The sequence below is a fragment of the Pelophylax lessonae genome, assembly GCF_965119305.1.
Source record: "Pelophylax lessonae genome assembly, chromosome: 3".
NCBI classification, from domain to species: Eukaryota; Metazoa; Chordata; class Amphibia; order Anura; family Ranidae; genus Pelophylax; species Pelophylax lessonae.
Window position 1 is genome coordinate 423,396,007 of NC_138770.1, and position 23,019 is coordinate 423,419,025.

The 23,019-nt window shown below is 43.3% G+C and overlaps 1 protein-coding gene across 1 annotated transcript in view; it reads right to left on the reverse strand.

The window, feature by feature from the left end:
• THEMIS (thymocyte selection associated) overlaps positions 1-23,019 on the reverse strand; it is a gene marked incomplete at its 3' end in the record, with an annotated part of 122,948 nt that overhangs the window by 42,751 nt on the left and 57,178 nt on the right. Inside the window, exon 3 of the mRNA XM_082250912.1 lies at positions 9,356-9,814. Within this exon, the coding sequence (XP_082107038.1) occupies positions 9,356-9,814 (459 nt within the window). The remainder of the gene's footprint in view (positions 1-9,355; positions 9,815-23,019) is intronic.

Below are 23,019 nucleotides of genomic sequence, written 5' to 3' on the forward strand. Positions count from 1 at the left end.
GTGTAGTTGTGCCAGCACAGTGGAAGGCTGGTAATCTGCAAAGTGTCCTAAATGAAGGGTATAAATGTGTGCACTAAGCTAAAGAGTTCAGTTCACATATTGGCAATCAGCTGGCTAGGTCAGGCAGCAGCACAGTCTAATCACTAGATGAGTTCAAACCATGGCTTCCTATTGTTTTCTTTCTCTCCTCCCCACAGGACGCAACAGTATAGTGTGTGAAAAAATACAATTATGTAGTCATATATTTGGTATGTCATGATGAATGGAAATAAATGATCAAAATGTGCCTTATAGTCTTGAGAACATTATTCAATCTAATTGTATTTATTGATTTTCCAAAAAATAACAATTGTAGCTACCCATAGGGAGCTAAAGTTCCCTTTTTAAACTTGGCTGGGTGAGTTTGTAGATTCATAGCAACTTGGCCTCTTTAGAGGTTGTAGTGCTGCTACAGCTAAACCTGAGCTTGGGAGGGTGGGGTCTGCGTAACTTGCTCTCAGAAGTACTGAGAGAGAGCGAGAACGGAGAAGCTGCAAGAAGTAGGAAAGGACAGCAACCATTTTCTGAAGATGCAGGTGCGATGTGTCCAGTCTGTGATCAGGTCAGTGTCCCTCTCATGCTGGGGAAGTTCTGGTATCTATTTTATTTGCACTACTGATAGTCAGACCTGTGACAATTGCCAGGACACGAGCAAACATGTCAAATTGCCCCATACCCCTCAATGATGTGCAAGCTCAAGGGATCCCACTTCAGGCAGCCATGTGCTTGTCTCAAAATCGCTATGCAGCTCTGTATCTGTCAATCAAGTTTTGTGTGGACCTGGAACTGTTCAGTGATATTGTGGGACCCTCCTGCTGTGTTCCCTACCTCAGCTGGTTACTTGCATTATTGTCAAAAACTGGGAACAGGCCTATTAGTGCAGTTGTGCTGACCAACCTAAAACTTTGTAGGATTTGCTTACCCACTCCCTACAAGCAATTTCTGCTGCAGCGAAGGCTGCAGTCTGAGGTGGAGTTGGCCAGAGGGTGTAAAATGACAGAACAAAGATGTAGTTAGGGGGCATGTAAGCAAATCCACATAAAGTAGGAGGATCATCCACTGATTTATGAAAATGTATCAGACCACAGTCAATCCCTTAGAAGGGCGGTGCCCAGAAGGTGGTTAGGGAGGTGATAAATATATAGGGAACCCTGGGCACAGTGTTCTTTCTCAGCTAGGAGGGTTTCTCTTCACCTGCAGCTGCTGTGCCTGGGAGGCAGCCAGTGCAGGACAAGAATTGCAGCTGGTGTTCGGTGCTAAAGAGATCTACTAAAGGGTGTTGCTTTGGGGGTCCTAGTCTGGAGAAGCATCTTTTTGTCTTCCTCACCGAAAAGTATCATGAGGAAGCTGGATGGCAGACAGCTCCTGGGACATTGTGAGTAAGACCTAGGTTTGGGACTTTCATGTGTGCCCATTGCTATAGGATTTGTGCTAAGAAGTTTGTCCTCCTGTTGATTTTTGATATTTTTTTGGAGTATCGTAATCCCTTAAATCCTCTCCTCTCCTCTTCAGGTTTCTGAAAATAAAATTCACAGAAAGGCAACTCTTAGGCTGAGCCTGTGTTTTCTGTGTGCATGGAACTATGTCTGTGGCAGGCAGCCTCTGAAATAGCAAGCATAATCTATACTTATGGCGCTAAAGCAGACCATTTGATCTCCAGTGCTGGAGAGCCTCATTGCAGCTTGACAGAGCAGTAAGCGGATTCAGCCAACTTCACCTATACACCATCAGCAAGGTGGACACCATTTTAGCTGACATATTAAGAGGACCCTTGTTTAAAAATTTATTTTAAGAACAGATACAGTTAGGAAAAAACACAGCTAGATCTCTGGCCAAACCATCTTCTACTGCTCTGCACTTTTAGCAACGCACATTATACCTGTAGATTACAAAGTGAAATATTTGTTTTTTATGAGCTCCATTGGGCCCCAGCAGGCTTTGGATATTTACATATGGTTTGTGTAGCTATTCCTCATTAACTTTAGTTATTTATAGTTCACATCTACTTAACCATTTACATTGCAATCAGTTTCTGGGGTACATTATCTGTGACTGTTGTATGTATTTACCACCGTTACTGTTCATGTATGTCTACATTGGGATATTTAGTCACCATTTCTCTCCCAATGTCAGCCAATAATACGAAAATATTTTATTTAGGATAGTGTGTTCTAGGTACTATTCAGGGTTTCACCACTAGCAAAAGGTAAGAGGACCATGCAATTAAATTCAGCCTCTCATAAAAGGATGGGCTACACCATATAAAATTATCACTGCATGTAATATGCGTGTATTGGGTGTATGCAAATAAAGTGTGTGAATGCAAATAAGTTATAGTTGAATATAAAACATTTTTCTTGTCTGTGTAAACTATATTAGCTAATAATCAGATTGTTCTTCCAAATAATTATTCACCATTATCCATCCATAAAACAAAATTATCCTTAATGCAATGTTCAAATTCTTATCCAACTGTTATCTGGTCTTTGCTGCATGTAATTAAATGTCTTTATCTATATTTTTGATTTAGTAGGAGTGATATACTGTAGGAACCTGGATAAATTTTGTTGTTGATTCGAGATTCTAAATCATAGTAACGGAAATGGATATAGAATATGTCATGCTGTAACAGCACTTATGTTAATTTTAACAAACTGGGTTGTGTTAGACTCCTTGGTTCTTATATGAATTATTTGAAGAGACTAGATGCTTTATATAATCCAAAAAAGATGGTTACATTTACAATGTATTGATATTGACTGGCTATTTTCATTATATGAAGAGGGATAGTCCTTTAACCACTTAAGCCCCGGAAGATTTTACCCCCTTCCTGACCAGGGCCTATTTTGCGATTCGGCACTGCGTGACTTTAACGGACAATTGCGCGGTCATGCAACGCTGTACCTAAACGAATTTGACGTCCTTTTTTTCCCACAAACAGAACTTTCTTTTGGTGGTATTTGATCACCTGTGCGATTTTTTGATCATGCGCTATAAAAAAAAAAAAGAGCGTCAATTTTGCAAAAATAACAATATTTTTCAAATTTTTTTCCCCCCAAAAAAAAGTAAAAATCTATTATTTTAACATTTTCGGCCAATTTGTTTTATGCTACATATGTTTGGTAAAAAAAAAAAAAAATCGCAAAAAGCGTATTTTGATTGGTTTGCGCAAAAGTTATCGCATTTACTAACAAAGGGAAAGATTTTTGTCATTTTTGTTGTTTTTTTTAAAACGCGTAATGGCGGCAATCTGCGATTTTTTTTTCGGTACTATGACATTGCGGCGGCCAGATCGGACCCTTGACTGACATTTTTGACACTTTTGGGGTTACCAGTGACATTTCTACAGTAATCAGTGCTATACATATGCACTGTTACTGTAAAATTACACTGGCAGTGAAGGGGTTAACTTTTTTTGAGAGGGAGGGGTTATGTGTGTCCCTAGGGGCGTGATTCTAACTGTGATTGGCTGTGGCTTGAGGTGTATGAACAGTGATCAATGGTCCTACATAGTAGAACCTTATGATCACTGTTTCTACACAGGGGAGAATGACAGGCGGCTTGTTTACATCGGTTCCGCCGGTCACACGCGCGGGGGGGGGTCCGTGACCGCGCGGGAGCGCGCCTCCAGGGGTGCGCGCTCGCTCCCTAGACCCTCACAGGCTAGCGACGTAGTACTACGTCGCTCTGCCTGTGAGGGGCTGACCGCCGCAGTAAATAGTCGTGCGGCGGTCGGCAAGCGGTTAAAGGATACATTAAACTCAAGACAAAAAAGTCATATATTGCATTTTACAGTTTTTAGATGTTGTGGCCGCACAACTCTTTTTTTTTTTTTTTTTCATGTTAAGAACATTTTAAGCACCTGTCAATCTTGCCAGAAATGCAGTGTCCTTGTCACTTCCTGTGACCTGCACTGAGGAGATACAGACTTATTTGTAGTCCATATCAGGAGAGCAGCCTAGGGTGACAACCATGAGCAGGGCCGCCATCAGGGGGGTACAGGCAGTACTGGTGTAAGGGGCCCCCGAGCCTCAGAGGGGCCCGGCGGGGACTGCTTCCCTTACACTTAAAATTTTTTTTTTTCTGAACTTCCGACCGCCACCCGCACCCGACCCCCCCCTCCCCCCGCCACGGGGGGGGGGGGAGATTATGGGATAATACTGCAGCTGCTGTTTGTATTGTACGTGTCTGTGGGGGTGGGGGCGTTCTAATCATCACCAGCAAGATCGTCGCCGCACGCCCCCCACCCCCACCGCTGCTGCCGTCTGACTGAGGAGGAGAGGAGAGAAGAAATCCCTGCAATTTGCATACAGGCTTCCGAGTGGCCGTAGATCCTGGCTGGCAAGTAGCTGATTGGCCAGCACTCAGCATGGGGGTGGAGTTATCACTGTGCAGGAGGAAGTGTCCCCAGCCCTCGCAGTACATGCAGCAGAAAGAAGATCATCGTGGATGGTAAATAAGTGACTGAACTTTGAAAGTGCTGCCTGCTGCTTGTTCACCTGTTCTTTTGTTTGGACTCCTGGGACACAGACAGAGACAGACTCCAGACGTGATGATGGAGTTGCATTGTAAAAATGGCTGGGGATGATTCTATGTGGGGAAAGGAATTACACTGTGGAGAGCCTCTTCACTTAGTAACTCTCACTTCCACCCAGAATCATCCTCATCCATTTTCACAATGCAACTCCATCATCCCCCATCCCTGCCCGGGGGGGGGATACACTGCATTGAAGGGGGCACGCACACACACTGGTCTCAGGGGTCTCACATTCTCAGGGGGCCTGTACGCTAGTCACTACATTCTCAGGGGGCCTTTACACTAGTCACTACATTCTCAGGGGGCCTGTACGCTGGTCACTACATTCTCAGGGGGCCTGTACACTAGTCACTACATTCTCAGGGGGCCTGTACGCTGGTCACTACATTCTCAGGGGGCCTGTACGCTGGTCACTACATTCTCAGGGGGCCTGTACGCTGGTCACTACATTCTCAGGGGGCCTGTACGCTGGTCACTACATTCTCAGGGGGGCTGTACACTAGTCACTACATTCTCAGGGGACCTGTACGCTGGTCACTACATTCTCAGGGGGCCTGTACGCTGGTCACTACATTCTCAGGGGGGCTGTACACTTGTCACTACATTCTCAGGGGGCCTGTACGCTGGTCACTACATTCTCAGGGGGCCTGTACACTAGTCACTACATTCTCAGGGGGCCTGTACGCTGGTCACTACATTCTCAGGGGGCCTGTACGCTGGTCACTACATTCTCAGGGGGGCTGTACACTAGTCACTACATTCTCAGGGGGCCTGTACACTAGTCACTACATTCTCAGGGGGCCTGTACACTAGTCACTACATTCTCAGGGGACCTGTACACTAGTCACTACATTCTTAGGGGGCCTGTACGCTGGTCACTACATTCTCAGGGGGGCTGTACACTAGTCACTACATTCTCAGGGGGCCTGTACACTAGTCACTACATTCTCAGGGGACCTGTACGCTAGTCACTACATTCTCAGGGGGCCTGTACACTAGTCACTACATTCTCAGGGGACCTGTACGCTAGTCACTACATTCTCAGGGGACCTGTACACTAGTCACTACATTCTCAGGGGACCTGTACGCTAGTCACTACATTCTCAGGGGACCTGTACACTAGTCACTACATTCTCAGGGGGCCTGTACGCTGGTCACTACATTCTCAGGGGGCCTGTACGCTGGTCACTACATTCTAAGGGGACATGTACGCTAGTCACTACATTCTCAGGGGACCTGTACACTAGTCACTACATTCTCAGGGGACCTGTACGCTGGTCACTACATTCTCAGGGGGCCTGTACGCTGGTCACTACATTCTCAGAGGGCCTGTACGCTGGTCACTACATTCTCAGGGGGGCTGTACACTAGTCACTACATTCTCAGGGGGCCTGTACGCTGGTCACTACATTCTCAGGGGGCCTGTACACTAGTCACTACATTCTCAGGGGGCCTGTACGCTGGTCACTACATTCCCAGGGGGGCTGTACACTAGTCACTACATTCTCAGGGGGCCTGTACGCTGGTCACTACATTCTCAGGGGGGCTGTACACTAGTCACTACATTCTCAGGGGGCCTGTACGCTAGTCACTACATTCTCAGGGGACCTGTACGCTAGTCACTACATTCTCAGGGGGCCTGTACACTAGTCACTACATTCTCAGGGGACCTGTACGCTAGTCACTACATTCTCAGGGGGGCTTTACGCTAGTCACTACATTCTCAGGGGGCCTGTACGCTAGTCACTACATTCTCAGGGGACCTGTACGCTAGTCAATACATTCTCAGGGGACCTGTACGCTGGTCACTACATTCTCAGGGGGGCTGTACGCTAGTCACTACATTCTCAGGGGGCCTGTACGCTGGTCACTAAATTCTCAGGGGGCCTGTAATAATGTTTGTTTCATGCCTGTTAAATTTAATTTCTAAGGAGAATAAAGGTATTGTGCTTTAGTCAATCAAGAGTTGTTTTATTGTTTGATTCATGTATGAAAGAGGAAATATCTAAGATAAGGGAGGGTTGTATTCCCTAAGTCTCGGTTCACACTGCAGCGGCACGACTTTCGGGCGACCTGTGAAGTCGCGTGCACCGCGACTTTGGCACGACTTGCACGGACTTCATAAAATGAATGTCTATGCAAGTCGCTCCAGGTCGCCCCGAAGTAGTACAGGAACCTTTTTCTAAGTCGGAGCGACTTGTGTCGCTCCTATTAGAATGGCTCCTGTACCGAACAATGGGAGCGGGAGGACCACGACTTGTCAGGCTGACAAGTCGCGGTCTAAGTCGGACTAGTGTGAATGGAGTCTTACTGTTAAATATTGAAAGCACTGATGACTTGTAATACACTTTTCATTTCCATATATTAAGTTGTAAGAGTGCTAAAATAAAAGTGGGTGCACTGAAGGACTTTGTAATATGGCCAGTGGGCAGATTTGGTGGGACGGCCAGTGGGCGGGTCATGGGGAAGATTGGTGGTCAAGCACCGGGGGGCCCAGTCCTAAAGCTGTGTAAGGGGCCCCAAAATTTCTGATGGCTGCCCTGACCATGAGTCTCAACTTGGATACAATGGAGGAGTGACACAGCCACCCAGGAAGAAGACGTTTGGTATTTGCAAGATTACTAGGCAACAGTGCACACTTGGTTTATCTGTGTAGCTGTTTGGTAGATTTCTCCTCATCTCCCATCTGCTTTACAAATATCAGCCAGAACAGGAAGTGAGAGAAAATGTTCCAAACTTCCTATTTGATTGCTTGTAGACAGAACAGGAAGTGAGTAGAATTTCCCCCAATGGGTGAGATCGGTAGCAGGAAAAATAATTTGTTTAGTAGTTTGGTGAATTTTTAGAACACCTGTCAGGATTTTATTCTTGTCTGTGTTCATATGAAGGGGGTTTTACACGTTTAGATGATGGGTATCAGACAAAGCAGGAATGGAAGCTTCTCAATGGTGACATTTTAAACCTGACATGTTTGAATCCTTCCCAACTCTATTCCAAAGCAAAGAGTCAGTTGTTCAGATACAACTGTACAAGTGTAAGATCTCTTACGAAAAACATTTTTTCAAACTCATAGTCTTACAAATGTGTTTAAAAAAAACTTATTTGGCATGAAGCACTTGGAGGGCTGCCAAGGAAACATTACTTTAAGTACTTTTTTGCAAAACCTTTAACAGTTATATTTTTGTTTTTGACTTTTAAACCCATGTTTGGTCCATGTAACACATTTTACATGAATAAATATTATAAAATCATTCTTAAATTAAAGTGGTTGTAAACTTTTATTGTTTTCCCCTAAAATTAATAAGATGTTATATTTCACTTCTTGGTTTTGCAAAGAGAGGTCCCTTACCTCCTTTTTTGGGGTCTCCGACCAGCACGCTCCATGGCTCCTCTTCTCCGAGTGCCCCCAAACCAAGTTGGCTGCTGTGGGAGCACTTGTGCAGGCTTGGTCCCAAACCGGGCTGTCTGTGTCCCTAGACACCTAACCCCGCCCTCAATTCCTCCTCACAGGATGTGATTGACAGCAGCAGGAGCCAGTGGCTCCTGCTACCTCCTTTGAATACAAGAAGAGGGGAGAAGAGCTGCTGCAGATGACACAGCACTGGATTGAGCGAGAACTCAGGTAAGTGTGTAAGAGAGGCTAAGAGCTGCTACTGAAAGTTTTTTTTTTTTTACCTTAATGCGCAGAATGCATTAAAAGTAAAAACATGTTTGCATTTAGAACTATTTTAAAGTAAATGACATTTAAATTTATTTTGAAAGCCAAATTAGAATGTTCAAAATTTTGTTGTTATTAGTAAGGTCTCCTGGCAAAAAAAAAAAAAAAAACACTGCAATAGATTTACAAAATACTACTTGATAAATAGATTAGGGTTAACATACCCTTTAACGGTCAGTGCAGATATTGACCTTTCATATTATTCTCTTTAAGGCCCTTTTCACACTAGCGGACTGTTCAGATCCGCCTGTCAGTTTTTCAGGCGGATCTGAATGGATGCCCCATGCATCTCTATGGGGCATCGGATGTCAGCGGAGATATGTCCGCTGACATCCAATCTGGTCTGTCAAATCTGGATGGATGGAAACCCTATTTTCCATCCGTCCAGCGGATCAGATGGGATCTGATGAGAATGGACAAGCGGTCCGTTCCCATCTGATTCCCCCATAGAGAGCAACGGGGACCTGATAGCTCTGTCTCCGCACACACGGAGACAGAGCTGCCATCCACCTGCTCAGCGGGGGATCTACGGATCGATCCCCCGCTTAGAAAAGCTGAGTCCGCCGATGGACTCCCATGTGTGAAAGGGGCCTAAGAGTTCATCAGGTTTCTAAACCTTTAATTGCAAATCACTAGGGGGGCTGTTGACAGCAAGGAGCTAATGGCATATCAGATGATTTTACTAAAATGAGTATCATTGGTTAGTTACACTTGGTGGTCAGAATTGCCTTAAATCAGAAGCATTTTGAAAGTGAAATCTACATTGAATGCAATAATATGCAAGAATGAATGGATGTACAATACTACTATGTGTGGCTTATCTTATGAACCTTACTCTCCGATTTTCTGTGTAACAATTGTGTATTTCCTTTTCGAACGATTGCTTTTTATTTCCTAGTTATATCTTTTTGTAGAATTGTGTAGTATGTCTATTTATTTTTCTGTGTTCTTTTTATGCTCCCACGCCCAGTCATTCGCCTTTCTTCATAAACTGACAACTGAATGAAAAGCAAACATCTCTATCAACGAATCTTTTTTTTTTTTTTTTTTCCTGTACTTACATTGCATTTGGGCCTGTATCTCATAAACAGGACTCAGAATCATCATGCCATTGATGAAAGCTTGGTAAATTTTTTTGCTGTTTCCTATCTCCATAATATCTGCAAGGATGACAGTTCTTGCTCTGTTATTTTGAATTTTCCAGTCTAGAATTTCTTTCAGCGTGTATATTCTTTCGTCTTGGCATTCAAAAAACTCTCCAGTGCAGGAAAGAGGTAAAGAAAAAGAGTAAAGTGTTCCTTCCAGAAGGACTTTACACTTAGCTGACATGACTCCATTTACTTTATCTACGGAGTGGAACATGATGTTTGTGCCTTTTTCTATGGTGCGGTCTCCCACATGTAAGACTGAACTGCTGTACAAGCAAGGATGAGCAAACTGCGTGGGTCCAATATGTAGTGTCTGTACAATCTCTTCAACTGAGTGATAAGGGTCCTTGTCAGCAACAACTCTAAATACGCCTATAAAAAAACATAAAACAGTTAAACTACCAACACAGAGAATTATACAATCACCAAAACTGAATAGCTTGCAATTTATTAGGACATAATATTGCCAAACTAATACCAGATTGGCTAACTAAAGCCCTGAAACATAATATGCATGTTTGCAGAAAAAAATGCAATCATATGAAGTAACTTATGCGTTTTGTTTACAGTGCATCTGGAAAATATTCACAGCGCTTCACTTTTTCCACATTTTGTTATGTTACAGCCTTTTTCCAAAATTGAGTAAATTCATTATGTTCTTCAAAATTCTACAAACATAACCCCATAATGACAACATGAAAGAAGTTTGTTTGAAATCTTTGTAAATTTATTAAAAAGAAAAAGAATCACATATGCAGATTTACAGCCTTTGCTCAATACTTTGTTGAAACACCTTTGGCACCAATTACAGCCTCAAGTCTTTTTGAGTATGATGCTACAAGCAGGGCTGCTGATAGAAATCACAGGGCCCTGTACAGACTACCTGACAGCCATTTGTTGCTGTATTAAACTGAAGCACACAGCCGGTGCTAGTACCTCCCAGCACACTGTAGGTGGCTCATTACTCTCACTTGCAGGGAGATCATTCAGTGGGTCAGTAGCCACACTTCATCCCAGGCACCTACAATCTTCCTTGTCCCCATCCTAAACTCTGTGAGAGCCACTCAGGAGATCATATCTGTGGCGAGCCATTGGGAGACAAGCTGTCACTTGTAAACACAGAAGCTGGACTTCTGTGTTTACAAGTGATAGTGGTGAGTGTCAGGTCACCTGTGGGGAGGTGACAACTGCACCATGTTGGAGGCAGGGGTGCAGCGCAACGTAGTGAACCCGATAGCTGACTGCTGCGGATGGACAGAAACGTGAGCCCAAGATTCCCCCTAAGACCCAGCAGGTGAGCCTAAGACCCAGCAGGTGTTCACCAGAGCCTCCAGTGGTGAGGATGGACTTGGCTGCAGCTGGGCCCAGGTTGCGGTCCCTGTGGTCCCCCGGGTCATGCTCAATAGGGAGAGAGGGGAAGCAGCCACTCAGGACACAAGGAATAATGATGGGTAAGCCGAGGTCGGGGCAACAGACAGACGAGGGTAACCAAGGGACAGGCCGAAGGTCAGGGTAACAGGCAAAAAGGAATAGTCAGAGACAAGCCAAAGTCGGTACACAGAAAGGTAGATCAAGCACACGGTAGACAGGAACAGAACTAACAAACACTGTTTAACAGCAAAGCAGACCTGCAGTGCGCTGGTTAATATAGACTTCCTGGAATGGCCTGAGGTGGAGCCAAACACGGAGGAGAGATGATAAAAGCAGCCAGAAGGAAGAGTCTGGCCTATAATGCAGACATGAGGATAAGGTAAGCTACCAGACACTATTGCATGTCCATGACAGTGAGCAGGGTGCAGAGGGCCTGAGCCAGAGGTAGCGGAACTGAGTTCTACCAAGTTCCAGCTGAAAAAAAGCCCTGATGGTATGTCATCCATTAAGAGCGCAATGCACATGTGCTGGTGCTATCACCGGCTGCTACGTTTAGGAGATTTTCACTGTACCTACAGGTAAGCCCTATTCTATAATATTACAAGATTAAAAAATTGAGTTTACTACTGCCAGAGAGTTAGTAAATAGTTAAATAGATGGAGTTGATTTGCAGAGGGAACTGACATTGTTGAGGAGAAGAAGCAAAGTTGCATAGATCAGGAAGCAGTCTGGGGGAGAGGAGTGGTAAGCCTAGCTCCATAAAGTACACTAAACTTCACTGGGACAAGAAAAAAGGCAGCTATGAAACTGGTGTAACAGTAAATTCTTCACCCCATGGGAATGCAACTGATCAGCTGTGACTGTCAGGGAGACTGAGCAAAGGGGAAGAGAGATGAAGAAAATATACAGGCTGGGACAAGGAGAATAGGAAGAACTGCAGGGATAGAAACAAAGCTGTGGAGATCACAAACTCCTGAGCAGAGCTAACATTAGAGCCAGGGCTAGGGGGGGGGGGGGGCACACAGGGAGGGGGATTAGTGAGGGGCAACTGTCTATTTCTCAGCAGATAAAAGCTGGCAGCAGGGAGATATCAGCTTTCATCTGCTGGAGGAAGAGAGAAACAATTGTCATCTGTCAGTAATCCCTCTTCCTGTGTGGGGCCCCCTGTGTGCTTTGGTCCCCTACAAGAGGACCGGTTGTCCCTCCCTATCAGCAGCCCTGGCTACAAGCTTGGCACATCTATTTTTGGTCAGTTTCTCCCATTCTTCTTTGCAGGACCTCTCAAGGTCCATCAGGTTGGATGGGGAGTGTCCGTGCACAGCCATTTTCATATCTTTTAAGAGATGTTCAATCGGATTCAAGTCTGGGCTCTGGCTGGGCCACTCAAGGAGATTGACAGAGTTGTCCCATAGCCCCTCTTTTGTTATCTTGGCTGTGTGCTTAGGGTCTTTGTCCTGTTGGAAGATAAATCCTCACCCTAGCCTGATGTCCAGAGCCCTCTGGAGCAGGTTTTCATCAAGGATGTCTCTGTACATTACCTGCATTCAACTTTCCCTCGATCCTGACTAGTCTCCCAGTTCCTGCCGCTGAAAAACATCCCCACAGCAAGATGCTGCCACCACTATGCATCACTGTAGGGATGTTATTGGTCAGGTGATGAACAGTGCCTGGTTTCCTCCAGACATGATGCTTGCTATCCAGACCAAAGAGTTCGATCTTTGTTTCATAAGGTCAGAGAATTTTGTTTCTCATGTTCTGAGAGTCCTCCAGGTGCCTTTTAGCAAACCCCAAGCGGGCTGTCATGTGCCTTTTCCTGAGAAGTGGCTTCCATCTGGCCACTCTACCATACAGGCCTGATTAGTGGAGTGCTGCAAAGATGGTTGTTCTTCTGGAAGGTTCTCCTCTCTCCACGGAGAAATGTTGGAGCTCGGTCACAGTGACCATTGGGTTCTTGGTTACCTCCCTGATTAGGCCTTCTCCCCCAATCTCTCACTTTGGCCGGGCGGCCCTCTCTAGGAAGAGTCATGGCGGTTGCAAACTTCTTCCATTTATGGATGATGGAGGCCACGGTTCTCATTGGGATCTTCAATGCTGCAGACATTTTTCTGTACCCTTCCCCAGATCTGTGCCTCAATAAAATCCTGTCTCAGAGGTCTAAAAACAAATCCTTGGACTTCATGGCTTGGTTTGTGCTCTGACATGCACTGTTTACTGTGGGACCGTATATAGACAGGTGTGTGCCTTTCCAAATCATGTACAATCAACTGAATTTACCACAGGTGAACTCCAATCAAGTTGTAGAAACATCTCAAGGATGATCAGTGGAAACAAGATGCACCTGAGCTCAATTTTGAGCGGCATGCCAAAGGCTGTGAATACTTATGAACATGTGAATTTTTTTTTTTTTTAATAAATTTGCAAAGATTTTGAACAAACTTCTTTCACATTGTCATTATGGGGTATTGTTTGTAGAATTTTGAGGAAAATAATGAATTTAACTAATTAGGAATAAGGCTGTAACATAAAACAATGTGGAAAAAGTAAAGTTCTGTGAATACTTTCCAAATGCACTGTATATAACTGACAATCCAGAAAAGAAGGTATGTGTTGTTATTTAGAAAGGGTTTCATAAATCCATAATTCTGTACAGATATAACAGTGTTTTCCATTTACACTGGTAGCCCAGTAAAATCTGTTTTTTTCACCTCTATTCTCAAGTTAGTCAAGGGCTTTCTGGTGTTGCTAATTTAACTGGCACCAAGCTAAATTTACAAAGCTATAACACTTGATTTTTGACACAATATCTAGGCAAGTTTGACCCACAAAAGTATACACTGGGAATTTATACAGTGGCGAGAAAAAGTATATTAACAGGTTTTATGCAGTAATTTGCCATAAAATGTAATCTTATCCTCATCTAGGTCACAATAGACTGTCAGGAAGTTCAGATGATTAATCAATTCAAGACACCAATATTGATTATTTAATCAATATAAGACAGTGCCTCCAGCCTTCCAGCAAGCTAATTAACATTAGATAAATTAATAGGTATAACTACAATGGCTTGGTTAATTTCCAGTTAACATTGTGTAGAGATTTATTTTACAATAAAATGATCACTGAAAGTATGGACTATGTAACAGTAAAATATATAATAATGTATTCACTGTCAAGTCACTAACAATCACATATATAAACTATATGGTCAAAAGTATTAGGACACCTGCCTTTACACGCACATGAACTTTAATGGCATCCCAATCTTCGTCTGTAGGGTTCAACATTGAGTTGGCCCACCCTTTACAGCTATAACAGCTTCATCTCTTTGGGGAAGGCTGTCCACAAGGTTTTGGAGTGTATCTATGGGAATGTTTAACCATTCTTCCAGAAGTGCATTTGTGAGGTCAGGCACTGATGTTTGACAAGAAGGCCTGGCTCGCAGTATCTGCTCCTAATTCATCCTAAAGGTGTTCTGTTGGGTTGAGGTCAAGACTCTGTGCAGGCCAGTCACGTTTTTCCACCCCAAACTCGCTCATACATGTCTTTATGGACCTTGCTTTGTGCACTGGTCCACATCATTTGGTGGAGGATGGAATTATGTGTGGGGTTGTTTTGTCAGGGGTTAGGCTTGGCCCTTTAGTTGCAGTGGAAAGGGAACTCCTAAGGTGTCAACATACCAAGACATTTTGGACAACTTCATGCTCCCAACTTTGTGGGAACAGTATGGGGATGGCCCCTTCCAGTTCCAACAGGACTGCACACCAGTGCACAAAACATGGTCTAAAAAACAAGGTCTAAAAAGACAAATGTGGCTTGTAAACACTCCTTAAAAAAGGCCACATGCAGCCACAACTGGGGTTTGCCAAAATGCACCTTGAAGATTCTGAGGCCATATGGAAAAAGGTGTTAGTTCAGATGAGACTAAAATTGAATTATTTGGCCTCCACACCAAATAATATGTCTGGCAAAAATCAAATACAGCTCACCATCCAAATAACACCATTCCTACAGAAACCAAGGAGGTGGTTATATCCTGTTATGGGGGTGTTTCTCTGCAGCAGGGACTGGAGCAATTGGTTCGGATAGAAGGAAAAATGGGTGGGGCAAAATACCATCAAATTCTTGCGGAACATTTTCTGCCTTCTGCCAGAAAGTTGTCAATGGGAAGAAAGTTTACCTTCCAACATGACAATGACACAAAGCACACAGCAAAAATGACCACACAGTGGTTGAAGGAGAAAAAGTTGAATATCCTTGCAAATCCTAGTCAGAGCCCAGACATAAACCCTATTGAAAATCTGTGGAATGACTTAAAGACTGCAGTCCACAAATGGTCACTATCAAATTTAACTGAACTTGAGCAGTTCTACAAAGAAGAGTGGCAAAAATTGCAAATTCTAGATGGTCAAAGTTAGTAGAGACATATCCCAACAGACTAAAGGATGTAAATAAAGCAAAAGGTGGCTCAGCAAAATACTGACACAAGGGGATGATCCTTCTCAGTGATTCTGTTTTTAAATTTGTTTTATTTTTTCTGACAAGTTGGTGTTATATCTTTCACTTGGATGTTATATGTCGCACCAAGTAAATACAGATAGGTAAAGCAAATACTGTGTCTGTCTTAATTTTAGGCTGCAAAGCAACAAAACATGACTATTTTAAAGGAGGTTCTGTTCTATACCCCCTGAATATAAATAAATTGAAAAGCATTTAAACACTTAAATAGTATATAGTTATTATTTTCTTGATTCCAATGATCCCCTTGAGGTCTAGAACTGTTTTGTTATATTTGAAAATTGTTCAAAGTTGGAATAGTGAAACAAAATCACTTCTCCCTGAATTGACCTCTCTTCAGACTATTTTTTTTTCTTCCGCAGAGAAATTTACAGAAAGTTCAATTGTTGTTAATTATTCCTTGTGCTCAATTCAGTTGATCAGTTCTTAGTGCTTGCAGAATGCAACGAGCTGACACTTTAAGAAAAGTATGTTTTCTGTCAAATAGATAAACAGACTTTGTGTATTCCCAGGGATAAACTGGTTGGTGTATGCTTTAATATCCCATCTAGATATTGTTCCTCAGCTTTGAGCATACTTGGCTTTTAAATTGCACATAAGCTTTCTACATGTCCCAATATTTCAGTCCTTCAAGGCTTTAATTTGAGGCCGGTGCACATCTATGATACTGAGTTCAAAGTGTGTATTTCCTTAATATTTGTCTCATCTCTAATTTCATAGAGAAACCCTGACCAGACTAACACACATGTGCTTAAGCTGATAACACACAATTTTACAATGTCATTTCTTGTGTCTTAATTGAACACTCCTATTAAATATTCACAGTGCTGGAGGGAAAAATAGATTTTTTTGTACTTAAATGTAAAATACTTATCTTGGAGTACATCACAGGACACAGCAGGCTATAAATTATGACTACCTGGGTTATGCGCCACCTACAGGTGAATGGACACTGGTAGAAAAAACATACAGTCCCCTATATAACCCCTCCTACTACAGAAACTCCTCAGTTTTGTAGCAAGCAATGAATCCACAGAAAGAGGGGAGGAACCTCTGTGTCTTGTGATGTACTCCACTAAATGAACTTTACAGGTAAGTACAAAAATCTAATTTTCTTTACCATACATCACGGGCCACAAAGCATAAAGCATGGTGTAAATGATGACTACCCTGAATGTCCCAAAGCAATGAATATGAGGTGAGGGAGACACAGCAGCCACCGTCAGGCCCCGAGTACACTACTCCACAGGCCGCAAAATATTGTGGTCAAAAGCAGCATCCTTGTCCACCTGATAAAATTGTTGGGATGAAGAGACCACTCCCTCCAAGAACAATTGCTGGCAATTGAGAAAGTCCATCTGCCATATCTCCACCCTCAGGATATGCACTGCCAACAGGGCTGAAACATGACTCACTGCCCTGTCCAGAATTTGATCAGCTTCCTCTGGGCAGCCCAACTCATCATGCCACCCTAATGGTTGATATATGCCACAGCAGTGGCACTGTCTGGACTCTGACCTCAAGCTCCCTCAACTGACTCATCCAGTAGATTCCTTCAAGATGAACCACCGGAAGCCCCAGCACATTGATAGGCTGGATGTCCGGAGAGCTGCACATCAAGTCAAGACCCAGTGTGTGAAAGCAAGTGGTAGTCTCAGCCTGGACTCTGCCAGGTTGCACCACCAATGCATTATGCTCAGGATGCAAACTCCCAGGACCCTTACCAAGCCCAGTACTGGGGCTAACACTTTTGTAAAAGCCTGAGGAACTGTGGCCAGGACAAAGGGCAGGGTAAGAAACTCAAAGTGCTGATCTGCTATCGAAAATCGAAAGAACTTCTGATGTGTGGCAAAAGCCAGCACATGGAGATATGCATCCCTTATATCTACTGACGCCAGAAAGTCTCCCTGCTGGAGTAATGCTACCCCTGACCAAATCAACTCCATACAAAATGACCAAACTTTGAGAAACTTGTCTAGACTCTTGAGGTCCAAAATCTTTGGCTTTGGGACTGTGAAGAGATTAGAATAAAACAAAGCCCTCTTCTGTTGATCTAAAGGTACATTTGACCTTATGAACTGTGGAGGAGGAAAGGTCCGAAACAAGTGAGGGGTGCCCCTCTATAGTGAAGAGGACTTGGATTCTGGTTTGGCTGGCTTGCCTGGCCAGGACATTTTTTGCCCTTGGCCCTGCGTCCTTCCTCTGGATCCAGTCATCTGAGAGCACCAAGAGGACTGTCTAGTTAAGGAGGAGCTAGAAGCTGAAGTTGCAGAACCTTTAGAAGCAAGATGCTTGGCCATTTTCTTAAGCAGTAAGGGGGAGCATGTAACACCAGAATTTTTTGGGATATACTTATCCAAGTCTTCACCTAAGGGAAAATCTGCATTTTTTACAGGGCAGTTCAACAGACCAGCTTTTCAACTACAGAATTGTATGCATTTAAATAGACCCTATAGCAAAACAAACATTTTTTTTAGATAGTATCCTTTAGGGCATCTACCACAAAACACAGGGCCCTGGGAAACTCTATCTACCCCTCACCAGTGTCTGCCCCTGAATGCTACAGGTCCTTTTTTACCAACTGCTTAATGCGGTCCTTAAGGCTTTGCCAAATGCTAATGGCTGCCACCACCGGTTGCAAAAGAAAGGAAGCTTTTAGTAGCGCTTCCAGTCTCTTGTCAGACAAGTCTTTAAAGACTTGGACATTATCAACCAGGCAGATTCGATTTTTATTGAGACAGGACACCAGGGCGTCCACTGTCGGTATGCTCCACTTTTTCAAAAATGTTTCCCTTATTGGATATCATCTCAGAGAAGGATTGCATCAATGTCTTCTGAGACTGAGAGACAAATAGCCCCTGAACCTCTTCACTATTCAAATCCTCAAATGTGGAATACACAATTTGACCCTCTTCAAGCACCACTCCTACCACCTTCTCATAAATATCCACCCACTCCTCAACAACTGGGAGGAGAATCTGGTGAAAGGGAATGTTCCGCTTCTTACTGCCTTGTGCCATGGAGGTGAACGTGCCAGCAATTTTACCCTCTAGGCCCCACCATAGCCAAATCATCCTCAGTGTAATAAGCTAAGGTTGATGCTCCTGCAGTAGCCACAATATCCCCTCCTTACTTTCTGGAAGACATCCTAATCTTGCAACAACAGGGTCTGTGCCACCTAGCAACCCTATGCAGCTGAGAGGACAGATCTGCACCCCCCCCCCCCTTAGATGATAAATCAGAAGCAGCCATCTGACAGCCCAAAAAATGCATGGAAAGACAATGGCTTCATGTACCTTAGCAAGATGGCCACCAATTCTGCCCCCCTTTGATGTATTACTATTTCTGCATGGCCGTTGCACTATGGCCACAGAAAACATAATATAAGCAGTGGCCCCACAGTGAAAACACACCCATGCCAGTGTACCACAGGCGACACTTTACCCCAGCACCTGCACTTCCAGCTGCAGCTAGCCCAAGGACAAACAAATAAACAGGAACATGGAATGTAAGATCTGACCACACCTGGCCCTAGAGGCCAAAACTGTAAAGACACCTTAGGCAGCTTAACTTGTGATCTCCTTCAAGGGCTCCAAAACTGCAGGGACAATCACAATGTCTCGTAGCAGAATCCTATTCAAAGACCTGGATCAAACCTTCAAACATCTCCATGGGCCATGACACACCTGACCTTCAGGGACTTAAACACTTTCCTTTAGGGTCCCGTGCCCTGGACCTGTACAGCACCCTACCAGAGGCTACTGTGCAGGGTTCTGTATACACAGGATATAGTGTAGTTATAGCAGGGCCCAGGTACCATTCATCTTAGCGTTCTAGCTGTAGGAATGGATCTGGCCAACCAATCTCCTGGTGCCTGCTGGAATCATATGAGAATCTGGAAACATCACACAGAGAACTGAACTTTAGTGACCATCACCTTTAGGACACTTATGAAAAAGGTGCAAGAGTTGGAGGGGTTATAAAGGGGGACTTCCTGTTTTTTCTGCCAGTGTACATTCACCTATAGGTAGTGCATAACCTAGGTAGTCATGATTTATAGCCTGCTTGTAGTAATTACTTCATGCAATCGCTTTCAGTAGCTCTATATTGGACATATGCAATGTTTCGGAGTAATTTTTGACCTTTCCTTTTTACAAAATTACTTCTGCTCAGACACATTTGTAGGATGTGTTGTGTAAAGCTGGATACACACTATCCAACTTTTGTTGTTAGATTTCCTTCAGATTTACCTTTTCTATGTAGTGCAAAGGCCTGCCAGATTGCATACAAATTGAAAGTGTTTAGGTTTGACCTCATATTATATGGTTTTGGTAAGTCTAAAGGAAAAAAGTCTTCAGAAAATCTTATAGTGTGTATGGCCCTTAAATGGCTCACTTGTGCTTATTCCACAGCATCTCTATGGGGTTAAGGTCTGGGTTCTGACTGGGCCACACCAAAAGGTGCATTTTCTACTTCTGAAGCCATTCTTTGGTGAATTTACTTTAATCATTAGGATCATTGTCCAGCTGCATCACTCAACTTCTACTAAGCTTCAGTTGGTGGACAGACACCCTGACATTATCCTGTAGGATATTTTGGTAAACTTGGGAATCAATTTTTCCCTAGATAATGGCAAGTAGTCCAGGCCATGGGGCAACTAAGCCAGCTCAAATCACAATCACCCAAATCCAACATACTTTACCTTTGGTGTGATGTTTTAAGATCAGTAAGATGTGCCCTTTTTGCACCATACATAGTGCTGAGTATTCTTCCCAAACATTTCAAGTTTTGTTTCATCTGTCTACAAAACATTTTCCCAGTAGCATTGCGGTTTGCCAAGGTGCTCGTCGGCAAACTTTCTGGTGCACAGAAATTTTTTTTTTTTTTACAGCAGGGGCTTCCACTGTGGTGTTCTGCCATGGACACCCTGCCTTTTTAACCTCCCTGGCGGTATGATTCTTTTGGATTTTAGGTGCTGAAAGCGGTACCATTATTTTCTTTTATATTATATATAATTCTTGTGAATGAGCATATATATATATATATATATATATATATATATATATATATATATATATATATACATAAAAAGTACAGTAAAACTGCAGGAAAGGGAACTGGGGGGCAAACTAATGTGATTTTTTTTTATTTTGAATGGTATCAGTGTGTTTGGTGTGTTTTTACATTTGAATTTGCCGCCGGTTCCACCCCCCTGCGAACGTCACGTCGCAGGAGATGGAAGCCGGGGCACGGAGACGATCTGTAGGAAGATCCGCCGCGAGACACCGCCGAGACACATCGCTGGATCCCGGTGACAAGGTAAGAAACCTCTCTTACAGGATCCAGCGATGCTTCTGGCGGTACCCCGAGTGTGGCTCGGGGTTACCGCTTTTGGCTCTGAAATTTAACCCCGAGCCACGCTCAGGAATACCGCTAAGAAGGTTAAAGACTTATATATAGTAGACTCATGAACAGGGATGTTTGCCAATTCCAGTGATGTCTTCAAGCCTTTAGCTGTTACTCATAGGTTCTTCTTTACTTTTGAGGATTCTACATTGTGCCTTGGGAGTCATCCTGACTTTGGCTGGGAAACCACTTCTAGGAAGAGTAGCTACAGAATGAAATTGTCTCCATTTATAGACATTTTTTCTAACTGTTGACTGATGGATGCCTAAACGCTTTGGGATTGCTTTATATCCCTTTCCAGCCATTATGCATACAAACTACTTAATTGCATGTCTTCAGAGAGCTCCATTTTTGCGAGGCATGGTCTACAGATCAGTTGATGCGTCTTATAGACAGCAATCCTAAAATGTTTGAAGGTCATTTAATAATCAACGTAGTTCTAATCCACACCTCTAAACTCATTTCATTAACTGGATTCCAGGTGTACAAATTATTGACTCCAATTAGCTTTCATTGAAGCAATTAGTCTCTGGGTTCACTTACTTTTTCCTCTAGCACTGTGAATGTTTAATATGTGTTTTCAATAAAGACATGAGAAATTAGAATTGTTTTTGTGTTCCCAGCTTAAGCACATTGTGTTTGTCTATTGTTGTGACTTAAGTCTGCCATAGATAGGTTTGAATCTTGGCCAGTTCACCAGGGACCGCCTAAGATTTGATCAATTTATGGGCAGGCCATCAATACACTTGGGTACAACCAGCATGTCAGTTTTTTAGCATGCGATTATTGCCAGCAGCTATAGCCACCAGCAATAATCATTGTGTTCTCTCGGCAGGGACAGCTTCCCGTGCCCCCCCTTGGAGAACACAATAGCTCTGTAGGAGAGATTCCCCCATCAGCAGTGACTGTGTTAATGGGGGAATTAAGAGATTTTCTTTCTTGCAACCACACATCCTCTATGGCCTGCCTACGGAGAGGATCAGATCACATTTTATGGAAAATTACTGCAGGAAACCAGGTAATTCCAAGGTGTTCTTTACTTTTTCTTGCCACTGTTTTTCTCAGCCAATAAAAGGCCTTTGCATGTAGTTTACAAAGAAAAATACTCTGGTGCTGTAATATTGGATAAAAATGTATATCAGTGCAAAGGATCTATAATAAGGCCAACAATGGAGTAGATTTTGTCAGACCAACAAGACTCCAGAGGCTATTCACTGCCCTGGCACCTGGCCAGCATGGTTCCTGAAGGGGATAGATTGGATGGGCATTTGTGTTTGATCATCTTCTCAAAAGAAACTAATCTCTGAAGCCTGGGACAGGAATGAACTTTTGTGACCTTTGGTTCAAGATATCTTCAATGACTGTGATTACCAACACCCATCTGAGGTTGGTTCCAGACTGGAAAAGAAGCCTTGGTGTATGTGAAAGATTCCATAAGAATGTGTGTTTATAGTAGAGTAAAAATTTGCTCCTTTTCCTCTCCCTCCTATTATGTTACCCCCTATCATATTTCTAATTACCATGTATGTATAGCATTATTTGAAAAAAAAAAAAAAAAAAAAAACCCTATTCCCACCCCTATTTTAAAGGATAAGTTCACCTTCGGTAACATGTAACATGTTCCCGCTCCTGCAGCCACTCGACAATCCGCTGTCTCTGTGTAACAGCGATACGGGGAGAAGTTCTCCGTACTAGCTGTCACTTTATGAAAAGAGCGCAGCCGTGCGGGGTTCTGCCCACAGAGTTCTGTGAATGAAATAACTACAATTACCTACATCCTGTGTCAGCTTGTAGTTCTCAATGAATTACCATGGCACTGTTCAGCACTATGGTAGTTCATTGATTTTTCCTGTCAGTATGAAACTGTCTGTCCATATGATGTATGGGCAGGCAGCCTAGACTCAGGCTCCGTTCACATCTATGCATTTTTGGGCAATTTTCTGCTCTAAGCCTCAGCTCAAAAAATGCCCAAGAAGACACATCTCATTAATTTCAATGGCCCCTGTTCACATCTGAGCGTTCTGTCACCTTAAGCAAAACACAGAAATCAAAAAATAGTGCAGCGCTAGAAATAACAATTAACAAATTATAACATAATCTGTAATATGTAAAGTCCATAAAGTCCATAAAAAAGAAGCCTTCAGTGCTGGAAAGGTGAGCAATATACACCACTGATAGGTAGCCTTGGCCTGGTACTCAGGAAGCCAAACCTGGGAGAGCTACTGATCTGAAGTTTGCTGTATGAGAGAAAGAAAAGACAGAGAGCATTAGATCTCTTTCTTTGT